We start from the raw sequence: 14,160 nt of genomic DNA on the forward strand, positions 1-14,160 counted from the left end.
TGAATTTGATGGTGGATTGCATTTCTTGGCTTACATGTTTCTAACCACAGAGTATACTTTTTATCATTGGGTTTGCTCTTAGTTGGGTATGCCTTTGTTCATTGTTTTTGCCACTCTCAGCATCAGATTTCCTTTTTTCTATTCCTGAGGACTGAAGGATGAAGAAAGCAAGGACTGGTCTCACATTTTTCTGTTTGTCTGTCTTCCTCTTTGACTTCTCCTTTGTCTCCTCACTTTGATAAGCAGTACTCCTCATCAGGTTCTGTTGGTGGCACCTGTTTGGTCAATAGAACCTTAATTTTCTCTGCTTTGTCAGTTGGCATTCAAGCTTTCTCTTCCTCTGCACCAATCCCACTCTGTTGTTTCAACCACTTTTGTTCTTCACCCAGAAACGTTGTCCTTTCACCTTTACATGTGAAATTTGTTCAGTCCATTGGATTCAGGGCTGGACAATCTGAATGTAGGATTTTTCATATTCCATTTTTTTTCATAATTTGTCGCATCAGTTTTAAGAATTGTGTCACTCTTTTATGCCTTGATTTTACCAAAGTTTGGACAATATCCTTTAGGCTGTTATGGGGACGTATAGACATATGTTCCTCTCTAACTGTTTCATCTCTTGTGGGATTTTGATTACCTCCAGTTGCTATTTGTTAGTACAACTGCATAACATCTTTTGGCACCTCATTGGTCAGTACAATCTTGATTTCCTTTGCTTTGTAAACTGACATTCAGGCCACCTTTCTTTGTCCTGTTCCCACTCTCTTGCTCCAAACATGTTTGTCTTTCACCTAGAGTGTTGTCCTTTCACTTTCACTTATTTCCCAAATATCACATCATGCCAGGGGTAACAGAAAGTATTCAACCCATCTACTGTAGCTTTACCTGTGCCCACTGTTGAAATGTTTTGCAAGACTAGAAGAGGTATGCAATCTAGGCTGTTCCATCTCCTAGTTTACTATGGAAGGCTGTCACCAGGGAAGTGTCTGCCCACTTCTTTGGCTCATGCCCTAACCACACTGCACTTCTTGGCATGCTGACTACTTATGTGTGGGTGCTCAGTTGATCGCTTAAAGTTCCACTTATCTTTTTTTACCTTTGGGGCTGTTTTGCCTTTCCTTCCAGGTGAAAAGTATATCCTGATCAAGACAAAATGTAGTCTCTCATGAGTGTACCCCTACAAAGCTCCTGCTATTGGGTGTCACACTCCATGGGCTTCCTCTTTAACCAATTTCAGGAGGGAGGTCATCTACTTTTTAATGGTTACACTGGCCCCTGCACAACGTAAATGTGGGATTATAGATATTCCGTGTAAGGAGGTGAGATATCATCTCAAAGTTACCATTTTCCTTACCTGAAAATGTATTTCCTATAGAAACTCAACTCCTCACACTTTTCCACCCTTCCTTCCCACTTTCTTCTTGAGTTATCTAAGAAGGAAATTATTTTGAGTATAAGTGCTTCGGGGGAGTTGCTGTGATTTCTTGGTGGGAGTTAGCTCAAAGATAGTGGGACACAAATTTCACATGTGGTTACTCAAGGGATGAAGGTATTCCAAAAATGTATTTTTTATCAAAAATACATTTTCAGGTAAAGGAAATGTTAACATCTAATATTTCTCCAGTAAATGTTTTTCTCATTATTTCAACAGAAAATGTTTATCAGAAGTGTTATGACAAGGGTATGATATTTCATCAGTAAATGTTTTTCTCATTACTTCAATAGAAAATGTTTATCAGGAGTGTTATGACAAGGGTCTGATATTTCATCAGTAAATGTTTTTCTCATTATTTCAATAGAAAATGTTTATCAGAAGTGTTATGACAAGGGTCTGATATTTCATCAGTAAATGTTTTTCTCATTATTTCAATAGAAAATGTTTACCAGAAGTGTTATGACACGGGTCTGATATTTCATCAGTAAATGTTTTTCTCATTATTTCAATAGAAAATGTTTATCAGAAGTGTTATGACAAGGGTCTGATATTTCATCAGTAAATGTTTTCTCATTATTTCAACAGAAAATGTTTATCAGAAGTGTTATGACAAGGGTCTGATATTTCATCAGTAAATGTTTTTCTCATTATTTCAATAGAAAATGTTTATCAGAAGTGTTATGACAAGGGTCTGATATTTCATCAGTAAATGTTTTTCTCATTATTTCAACAGAAAATGTTTATCAGAAGTGTTATGACAAGGGTCTGATATTTCATCAGTAAATGTTTTTCTCATTATTTCAACAGAAAATGTTTATCAGAAGTGTTATGACAAGGGTCTGATATTTCATCAGTAAATGTTTTTCTCATTATTTCAACAGTAAATATTTATCAGCAATGTTATGACAAATGTCCGATATTTCATCAGTAAATGTTCAATGTTCTTGTCATTTGTGGGTATGTTGCTCAGCATTTCATTGGCAAATGTGTTTTTAGTATTTTTACAGCATCAAAGACATCAACATTGGTGGTCGCTGTGTTTGTAATGGCCATGCAGAAACCTGTGACTTGACTGACCCCAGTGACCCCTATAAACTTTTGTGTCGATGCCAACACAATACCTGTGGTCCTCAGTGTGAAAAATGTTGTCCAGGTTTTGTGCAAAAGAAATGGAGACGTGCCCTAGTACACAACCCTAATGCTTGTGAACGTATGTTAAACTTTGTTTTATAGTTCAAATTTAGTCAAAGTGTCTAATATATATTGTACAACAGAAACCAGAAAAGGGTTAGTGAATAGTTGAAACTAATGGTTTTCTTGTATTTATTAGTAACCAGAAAATGGTTGATGCATAGTAAAATTAAATAGTAGTTAACAAAGAGTCTAGAAGAAGGATACATAATATTTCTTCTTGACAGTGTGGAGATTGTTTGTTGTTGTTTTTTTCAGCCAAAAACAACAACAAAATCAAGTGTATCAGTGAGTAAATATTTCACATACTTGGAAATAACTTATTGTTTTGAAAGTTACTGTTGTAATACAGTGTAGCTCAATAAAGTTATGCTGTTTCTTTGATGACATGATTTAGATGTTACGAGTATTCAGGTAGTTTGTTCTTTTGATTGTAGCCTGCAACTGCTTTGGACATGCCAGAGAATGTGTTTATGATGAAAATATTGAGAAGTTAGGTCTCAGTCTTGACATTCATGGAAACTACGAAGGAGGTGGTGTCTGCCAGAACTGTGAACACAACACAGAGGGAATTAACTGTAACCGCTGCAAACCAGGGTTTTTCAGGCCTTACAACAAAGCACTGAATGCTACAGATGTCTGCCAATGTGAGTAAACATTATGAATTCTGTAAGTGGTGGCGATATTTATGGTAATAAAACATATTGGTACTGACAAGTACCACCAGTATAAGAGGTTACCTGTTGAGATGAAGCTAGCTAACCATAATGACAAAATTTAATGAAAATATGGCCATACTGTACTTCAGTATTACAAAATATAGTGATGATCACTTTGGTTTAGAAGGTACTTCATACTGTACAAATCAATAGTAACTCAAGACTTAGAAATCATTATTTGATGTTAAAGACTTCCTCAATGCTCACAATAACAGTAAACCCTGAAACTAGCAAAATGAATAATGTTTTATTTAATAATGTGTTAATATATAATACCAAATGACAAAATGATGTAAGAAGGTTGGTTTATTCAGGTTTACTTTATCTTGTTTTAACCATATGTAAACTGGCTCTTGTGTTAAATATAGCATTTGCTTCTTATTTTGAAGATTTGTTGCAACAACAGACAGACAACTTTAGTTTCTTAATATTTTGTTATGAAATTTCAACAAGTAATGGTAAGTACTATCTCTAGGGTATTCGGGGAAGGTGATTTTGTAAGTAATGGTAGATGCTATCTCTAGGGTATTTGGGAAGGGGTGATTTTGTTATTAAAGAAACTGAAATGATGGTAGTGTAGAAAAGCCAATTCTGAAATTGTAATTACTTGATAACAAGGGTAATACCATAAACATAAACTTGCCTTTTCAGCCATGGGAATGCTATAATGTGAGGGTGGATCCCACTATTCATTAGTAAAAGAGTAGCCAAAGAGTTGGTGGTGGGTGGTGACGACTAGCTGCCTTCCTTCTAGTTTTATACTGCTATGTTGTTATGGGTCGCAGATAGCCCTGGTGTATCTTTGCATGAAATTAAAAACAAACAAAATGTCAAAGCTGTGAATTCAAAATATTTTTTCATAAAACAAATTTTAAAACAAACTAAAAAGTTACTTCTAGAAGAACTATTATGACTATAGCTGTAAAAACATTGCTCCAAAGGCTAGAGTGCTATTTGATTAGAGTAGCCCAGAAGATGGTGGTGGATAGTGTTAACTGGCTTTTTTTTTTCACTAGTCTATCACTTCAAGGTTAAGGGTGGCAAACTGACATGGATGATCCTCAAGAAGCTTAGTGTCAAATTTAAATGAACAGCACCTCACAACCAGTGAGGTCTCATTTTTGTAACATTCACCCTATATTTTCATGCATGTGATTGTTATCAAGAGAAGAAAAAATTCAATTAATACTGATTTTAAAATTTGAAACATTGTTCTTCTCAATTCAAGCTATGTTAAAAACACACCAAGAGCCTATTATTTTAGTATCTTAGACTAGACAGGTGCAGGTAGTTCTGGCTATAATAAAGTGAGTACTTAGACATTGTAATTAGTATTGTGTAGTCCTAAGAAAATTGTAGAAATGTTGGCAGTGTTGATTATGTATGCATATTTTTAACAGTTTTTGGATGTGTTTGTTAATTTAGAAGTATCAGTACTGTACTTTTTCACTTTTGCCACTATTACAATGTATGTGTGGTTTCTTATCATGTAGTGTGTCACTGTGATTTGACCTTTTCTACGGGAAATTGTGCTGATGGTAATGGTCAGTGTGAATGTCGACCTGAGTTTCTTCCCCCTTATTGTGACCAGTGTAACATTGGCTATTATGGATATCCCCAGTGTCGACCTTGTGACTGTAATGTTAATGGAACAGAAGAGAATGTTTGTGAAGTTGGAGGTGGCCAGTGCCCATGTAAGCCAAATTACACTGGCAAAAACTGTAACAAGTGTGCACGAGGATATTATGGCTTTCCTGATTGCCTATGTAAGTGTAAAAATTTAGCTAGATTTGAAATGTAATCATTTTCAGTGAAGTTTGTAGAATAGACAACAGATACCTGATGATGGCCACACAAATGATTCAAAACGTTGTAACAAATTAAACAAAAAATACAAATAAACAATCCAAAAGCTGTACCTCAGGGCATTTATTTAAAGTAAATGGAAGTTGATAAGAAATTAAAAACAGGTTTTAGGACAACGTATGATTACAATAAAAAAAAGTAGACAACAAAAACAAATTATGATATGCTGATTTGTGTTTTGGAAAATTCTTTATTTACTCAGTAACAAATATTTTTTAAAGAGGTTAAAATGGGCTGTTAAACAGCTTCAAATACAACACCATCTTGAGATCAAGTATAAGACAAGGTAAATCAAGTTCAGTATGTCAGTAACAGTTATAATATCTATTTATTGAAGTTCTGTTGTTAGTATTAGTTGATATTTTTAGAGAGTAATTATATATTTTTATTATTTTTGTAAATTAACAATATATTTTTAAAATGTTCTTTCTCTTGTTCTTGCACTGGATGGAATGTATAAACATCCATCTTAATGGTGGCTAGATTCAAGGTTCGTGTTAGTTTTACTAATGTTTGCTGCAATTATTTTTTCTGCTTTGCCTTTCAGCATGTGACTGCAATGGTATTGGTGCAATTAGTTCAGAATGTGACGTGGAAACAGGACAGTGCTCCTGCCGTACTAACTATGGTGGAAGACAATGTTCTACATGTGATGTTGGATTTTATAACTATCCATTGTGTCAGTGTGAGTATCTTGTTGACTGTATTCTCACATCTGTAACCTAACTGTTCTAATCTTCTTGGGATAATTAATCAAGACTCAGACCACTCCATTTGTATTATGTCATTAACTCATGATAGAGGGTGCTATTGGAACAAAGAGGACATTGAAAAGTTAAGCTCTAGGAGATTTTTTTAAAAGTTATTTAATGTTTATATGATAATTTGTAGTAATTTGGGTTAAATAACACAATAATAACTAGATACAGTAATTTTGATAAATAAAAGAAAAATGGTCATAGTTTTAAACTTTTTTAACAGGCTCAATACATGTAAGGGTACTTTAGGTATAATTCAACTTACTGGTAAATCGTAAAATTCAAAATATTAAAACTATTGTACTGTCTCATGGAGCTATAATTTATATCCATTAGTTTAAATGTAGCCTGTGGTTATAGATAGGTTATGACATAAATCAGGCTAAATATATTTTTTTGTTAACATTACTTATACATTAAAGACTAGTTATTGTCACTTTCTATTTCTAAGTTATATATTATTAAAGATAAATTTTATTATTTTTTCGTGAAGACAATTAATGATAAAAAATAATATAATTGGTTCATAAACGTTAGGCTTAGCAGTATATGTTGACAATAGGCTACTACTCTATTGGTGTCTGATATTAAGTAGTTATTTTCAGGCTATGAGTATAAATACAATGGTTAAGACTAGGGTGGGAGTTAAGCATTCACAATCTGTTAGGTATAATGAGTGGGTTTTATTTGTGAATTTTGGAGTGACACATACTTTTAAGGAAGCTGGTATGAAGATGTACAATTTGTATCTAGTGTTTGTAGGTTGGAGGCTATCATAAGTAAAGTAGAGGCAACAGATAAAGAGAAGGATAGACTGTGGGAAATGGTAGCAGGATGAGCTAAACTTTTACATGTAAGGGATACATCAGTTAACAATGACTTTCAGGGAGTTAGAAAGAATAATATTAGAGTAAGAAGTAGTGAATTTAATTATAATGATCCTATTATGCTGAACAACTTGTTTCAGCCTTGTATAGTTGAGGAACTGTTAGAGAGAAGGAAAACAACAGGATTAGAGAAGGATGTGAATAATAGGGAGGTTATATTTATAGGTGGCTCCTTAATAAGACATGGATAGAATAGTCTGTGGGATGTGAATAATAGGGAGGTTATATTTATAGGTGGCTCCTTGATAAGACATGGATAGAATAGTCTGTGGGATGTGAATAATAGGGAGGTTATATTTATAGGTGGCTCCTTAATAAGACATGGATAGAATAGTCTGTGGGATGTGAATAATAGGGAGGTTATATTTATAGGTGGCTCCTTAATAAGACATGGATAGAATAGTCTGTGGGATGTAAATAATAGGGAGGTTATATTTATAGGTGGCTCCTTAATAAGACATGGATAGAATAGTCTGTGGGATGTAAATAATAGGGAGGTTATATTTATAGGTGGCTCCTTAATAAGACATGGATAGAATAGTCTGTGGGATGTGAATAATGGGGAAGTTATATTTATAGGTGGCTCCTTAATAAGACATGGATAGAATAGTCTGTGAGATGTGAATAATAGGGAGGTTATATTTATAGGTGGCTCCTTAATAAGACATGGATAGAATAGTCTGTGGGATGTGAATAATAGGGAGGTTATATTTATAGGTGGCTCCTTAATAAGACATGGATAGAATAGTCTGTGGGATGTGAATAATAGGGAGGTTATATTTACAGGTGGCTCCTTAATAAGACATGGATAGAATAGTCTGTGGGGTAAATAGGGTGAAACGAATCAGATTATGCTACCCAGGGGCACAGATGGATGAGAAAACTGATAAGCTGGAGATATGATAAAGAGAGCTAGCAGAGACTGAATTTAGGGGCTCATGATGTAGGGAAAGGTATGCCAGAGAAGCTAATTAATAAGTTACATTTTGTTCAAACTGAGGATATGAAAAATAATGGCAAGGAGATTGAATCCCTTTGGGTTTGTATTAGTGGATATAAAGGAAAATACTTTAGTGGGAATTTTACAGGCCACCAAATGATACTGATGAAATTTTACATTGAAATTAAGATTTCAGCTCTTAATGAAGTCATAATTATGTGTGACTTTTATTTGAGACATAGAGAGTAGGAAATGTTGGAGGCAAACTTTGGGGGAGAAAGGTTTTGGGAATCTGTTTAAGATGGCATTCTTTATCAGTTGGTCAAGGAACCTACCAGAAATAATAGATTTATTGTTAATTTTAAATATAGAAATTATCAAGAGGATGGAAATGGGGTAACATGTGGGTTGAAGTGTTCATTGCCTTATTAGGTTCAATGTTTTGTTACATATGGGGATGAGGAATAATGATATTTTGGTTACAAATTTTAAAAAAGCAAATTTTGAAGGAATGTAATTAGAATTATGTGTTATGAATTGGACAGCTGGATTGTTTGGAGACAATGATCAGATGTGGAAAATGTTTCATATATATATTTTTAAATATTCAAGGTACAAATATTCATTGTGAAAAGGAAAAGGCAGCTGCAAGTAAAATAAGAAAGGCTCACAAAGAGATAAAATTAAAGAAACGTATTATAATGTTAAGAAATGTAAATTGCCTGGTATTATAGAAGACCAAGAAAACTGAAGAAATAGGTAATTAAGACATCAAAAAAGATGTATGAGTTAAGGTTGTCTTAAAATCTAAAAATTGACACTAAGGATTTCTTTAAATATATTCAGAGTGAATAAAATTTCAGATGGGGGGGTAGGACCCTTGATGGTTATTACTTATGAATATTTAAATAGTATTCCATGTTATGTCTTGGCATGTCATCTGTAAGTGCTAAGTTTTAACATGTTGAAACATTACCTGAAATTCATACTGTAACCCTTAACAGACTTACGTATAAAAATTGTATAGCATTTCACCTTACCTGTGATGTTCTGGAGAATCAAATCGAAAAAAGATTGTCATTGTGTGTGTGTAATGTAGCTAAACCTTTATGGTAATAGAATAAGTACTTTTAAAAATAAAACTGACTTCAACAATAACTTTAGTAAACAAAGAGAGATTACTCTGTTTAAATGAAGGTTATACTGTTAAGTGTATTAAGACAGATATATTTAGGTAGAAGCAAAAGTACCTACCCACAGTGATGGGAAACGTTTATGTCAATCTACCAATTTAAATTATTTCATGGAGTTTAAAAAGGTCAATTATGTTACAGTCTTGGTTTCATTCAGAGCCAAAGCTACTTATAACACCCTTGTGAAAAGTAATTGTTGAGTATTTCATTCATGCTCAGAACCACTCAAGAATAACACATGGTAAATCTACATTGTTATTCTTTAGGTTACATGATATTTTGAAATGTAATGATATTGTGATTAATTCCTAACAGCTTAGTGTATAATATCCTGTTTATGGGATAAAATTTGTGGTCAACATTATTCATATTTGTTTTACTGTCATTTCAAAAGTGAATGTTGTGTTTTGCCTGCATGTACAGTTTTGTAAACGGAAGGGAAACAAACACTTGGACAGACACCATGGTTTGTAATAGGTATAATTTAGTATCATAGTAGAGCTATCTGCCATGTTTATATAGAATTTTATATTATTTTCTGTTGATGTAATGATTATTAACTGTTCTTTTCTGTTGACAGCATGTTCCTGTTGATGTAATGATTGTTAACTTCTGTTGACAGTATGGCCCTGTTGATGTAATGATTATAAACTGTTTTCTTCCATTGACAGTATGTTCTTGTTAATGTAGTGATTATTAACTTCTGTTCACAGTATGTTCCTGTTGATGTAGTGATTGTTATCTGTTCTGTTCACAGTATGTTCCTGTTGATGTAGTTATTATTGATTGTCCAGTTGATGGTATGTTCCTGTTGATGTAGTGATTATTAGCTGTTCCATTCACACTGTGTTGCTGTTAATAAAATTATTGTTAACTGTTCAGTTGATGGTATGTTCCCACTAATGTAATGATCATAAACTGTTCTGTTGACAGTATGTTCTTCTATTGTAGTGATTGTTATTTCTTCTGTTCTGTTGATAGTATGCTCCTGTGATCCTATTGGGAGTACAGAAGATATTTGTAACCAGACAACAGGTGAATGTCTGTGTCACTCAGGGTTTGGATTGCCACGATGTGACATTTGTGCTCCAGGTTACTTTGGATTTCCAGATTGTATTGGTATGATTTTTATGATTTTGTAAAGTTAAAGTATTATATTTACATGCAAAAATCATTAAATATTTTTAAACTGATGATTATATATACATATATATATATTATTTGTCTTGACATTGAACGTTTTAAACAGTTGATGTTATCTATAACTCAACTGAATGTGGTAGATACTGAAATATAGTAAGTGAAAGGTTAATAGGTTACCAGTTTTATATAGATGTTTCACAGAACTGCTCTTAAGGAATTAGTAGCTGATTGTAATTTTTCTACATATTGTATTTATTTCACTGATGTAAATATTTTCTTTTTTGTAGGATTATTATCTGTTAAATTATTTGAAAGTTCTAAATTTGCTATACCATTATGGATTGTGTGTGTCTTTCATAGGTCATTTTAACTTTGCTCTTTATTTGTACAAAGCATGTTCTTAGCAATAGTTGTGATTGTGGTAGACACCTTTAAGTCTTTATGGGTTGTTGTCATTTAATGTATTATTTTATAAGCTGACAAAGACATTTAAATATCACAAACTTGAACGTTATAAATAATTTGTATGAGTTTTGTAATAGATAAGCAAAAATGTTACTCATTTTTTCTACCATAGTATTGTGCTTCCTATACCAAGCATGAAATATTATTTAATTTTTGGGCTTCATTTTACTTTTCTGGGGAGAACCCTAGGGTAGAAGTATCATAAATCAATTTGCCCAATTGTTTTGAGTGCTTACACTTTTTTGTATTATTACTCCAAGTTGGTATACATGGTGTACACTATTGCTGATGTCCAGGGAAATGCTAGTGCTCAACAAATTGTAAATAGTTCATTTGGGAGTGCTGTTACCTTTCAAAAGATGACCTTAACCATACATTTTAGACTACTAATGCACAGTAAATCAGTAGGGAAAGCTATAGGACAAATGCCATATCTGACACTCATGGTTTTCTTTTGGTTGTGTAAAATATAAGATGAATTATATACATTGATTAGCTTATCAGTCTGACTAGTTGACAGTGTAAAAAGTGATTCAGTTAAGAAGTTTTGACCCCCCTGGAGAGATGACAGCCAATATAGCTTCTTATAATATAACGTTTGTTACTTTGTGTGATGACCTTGTGTGTGTCATTTTCTAACATACCCTTTGAACTTGTAACTACATGGATTATTCTAATGAGATAATGTAAAATTAATTAGTAGTTTTACAAGTGCTAAAGCTGTTTATTACTATTTTCAGAATGTGGCTGTGACCAACAAGGGTCAGTTAGTTCCATCTGTGATTCTACAGGTAAATGTCAGTGTCTGGTGAACTTCAGTGGAAAGAAATGTGACCAGTGTGCTCCTGGGTATTACAAATATCCTGAATGTTTAGGTGAGTTGACTTGTAATGTACTGCTAGATGGTATAGCTATCCATAGAATCTGAGATAATCTTCAAACTACTAATCAGTAGATTCAACTACTTTACAGTTTTACACAGATTTCTAGAATTACTATGCATGTTCCTGTTAATATACAAACCTGTAACGATATATAGATGTTGTGAGTTAAAACCTGTAACGTATATATAGGTCTTGTTAGTTAAAACCAGCAAAATGTATATATAGGTCTTGTTAGTTAAAAACCAGCAAAATGTATATATAACTCTTGTTATTTAAAATCCTGCAACATGTATATGTAGGTCTTGTCAGTTAAAAACCTGCAACATGTATATATATAGGTCTTGTTAGTTAAAACCTGCAACATGTATATATATAGATCTTGTTATTTAAACACCTGCAACATGTATATATAGATCTTGTTAGTTAAAAACCTGCAACATGTATATATAGGTTTTGTTAGTTAAAAACCCGCAACATGTATATATAGATCTTGTTAGTTAAAAACCTGCAACATGTATATATAGGTCTTGTTAGTTAAAAACCTGCAACATGTATATATTGGTCTTGTTAGTTAAAATCCTGCAACATGTATATATAGGTCTTGTCAGTTAAAAACCTGCAACATGTATATATAGATCTTGTTAGTTAAAAATCTGCAACATGTATATATAGGTCTTGTTAGTTAAAATCCTGCAACATGTGTATGTAGGTCTTGTCAGTTAAAAACCTGCAACATGTATATATAGGTCTTGTTAGTTAAAAACCTGCAACATGTGTATATATAGGTCTTGTTAGTTAAAAACCTGCAACATGTATATATAGGTTTTGTTAGTTAAAACCTGTGAAGAGTATATATAGGTTTTGTTAGTTAAAAAATCAGTAACACACATATAGTTCTTGTTAGTTAAAACCTGTAATATGTATATATATATGGTTCCATTATGGAACTGTTTTATTCTCATTAATGTATTTATTTAGTATGTGTGTATCAATTATTGATTGTTATTAATGTATTTATTTAGTATGTTATGTATCATGTATTATTGATTGTTATTAATGTATTTATTTAATATGTATGTGTATCAATTATTGATTGTTATTAATGTATTTATTTAGTATGTGTGTATCAATGATTGATTGTTATTAATGTATTTATTTAGTATGTGTATCACTCATTGATTGTTATTAATGTATTTATTTAGTATGTGTGTATCAATGATTGATTGTTATTAATGTATTTATTTAGTATGTGTGTGTATCAATGATTGATTGTTATTAATGTATTTATTTAGTATGTGTGTGTGTGTCAATTATTGATTGTTATTAATGTATTTATTTAGTATGTGTGTGTATCAATTATTGATTGTTATTAATGTATTTATTTAGTATGTGTGTATCAATAATTGATTGTTATTAATGTATTTTATTTAGTATGTGTGTATCAATTATTGATTGTTATTAATGTATTTATTTAGTATGTGTGTATCAATGATTGATTGTTATTAATGTATTTATTTAGTATGTGTATCAATGATTGATTGTTATTAATGTATTTATTTAGTATGTGTGTATCAATGATTGGTTGTTATTAATGTATTTATTTAGTAATGTTATGTCAATGATTAATTGTTATTAATGTATTTATTTAGTATGTGTGTATCAATGATTGATTGTTATTAATGTATTTATTTAGTATGTGTGTGTCAATGATTGATTGTTATTAATGTATTTATTTAGTATGTGTATGTCAATGATTGATTGTTATTAATGTATTTATTTAGTATGCGTGTATCAATGATTGATTGTTATTAATGTATTTATTTAGTATGCGTGTATCAATGATTGATTGTTATTAATGTATTTATTTAGTATGTGTGTATCATTGATTGATTGTTATTAATGTATTTATTTAGTAGTGTGTGTCAATGAGTGATTGTTATTAATGTATTTATTTAGTGTGTGTATCATTGATTGATTGTTATTAATGTATTTATTTAGTATGTGTGTATCAATGGTTGATTGTTATTAATGTGTTTATTTAGTATGTGTGTATCAATGATTGATTGTTATTAATGTATTTATTTAGTATGTGCGTATCATTGATTGATTGTTATTAATATTTATTTAGTATGTCAATGATTGATTGTTATTAATGTATTTATTTAGTATGTGGTGTCAATGATTGATTGTTATTAATGTATTTATTTAGTAGGTGTGTATCAATGATTGATTGTTATTAATGTATTTATTTAGTATGTGTGTATGAATGATTGGTATTATTAATGTATTTATTTAGTTGTATGCATTATCATTGATTGATTGTTATTAATGTATTTATTTAGTATGTGTCAATGATTGATTGTTATTAATGTATTTATTTAGTATGTGTCAATGATTGATTGTTATTAATGTATTTTATTTAGTATGTGTGTATCAATGATTGATTGTTATTAATGTGTTTATTTAGTATGTGTGTGTCAATGATTGATTGTTATTAATGTATTTATTTAGTATGTGTGTATCAATGATTGATTGTTATTAATGTGTTTATTTAGTATGTGTGTATCAATGATTGATTGTTATTAATGTATTTATTTAGTATGTATTGTCAATGATTGATTGTTATTAATGTATTTATTTAGTATGTGTGTGTCAATGATTTGATTCATTTATTAATGG

The 14,160-nt window shown here is 31.4% G+C and overlaps 1 protein-coding gene across 1 annotated transcript in view; it reads left to right on the forward strand.

The window, feature by feature from the left end:
• Positions 1-14,160, forward strand: part of LOC143228427 (laminin subunit alpha-like) — a 123,327-nt gene that overhangs the window by 30,865 nt on the left and 78,302 nt on the right. Inside the window, exons 5-10 of the mRNA XM_076459690.1 lie at positions 2,432-2,645; positions 3,064-3,273; positions 4,839-5,111; positions 5,759-5,896; positions 9,971-10,108; positions 11,338-11,502. Coding sequence (XP_076315805.1) covers positions 2,432-2,645; positions 3,064-3,273; positions 4,839-5,111; positions 5,759-5,896; positions 9,971-10,108; positions 11,338-11,502 — 1,138 coding nt within the window. The remainder of the gene's footprint in view (positions 1-2,431; positions 2,646-3,063; positions 3,274-4,838; positions 5,112-5,758; positions 5,897-9,970; positions 10,109-11,337; positions 11,503-14,160) is intronic.

This window comes from Tachypleus tridentatus, chromosome 10, assembly GCF_004210375.1.
Source record: "Tachypleus tridentatus isolate NWPU-2018 chromosome 10, ASM421037v1, whole genome shotgun sequence".
Classification (NCBI taxonomy): Eukaryota; Metazoa; Arthropoda; class Merostomata; order Xiphosura; family Limulidae; genus Tachypleus; species Tachypleus tridentatus.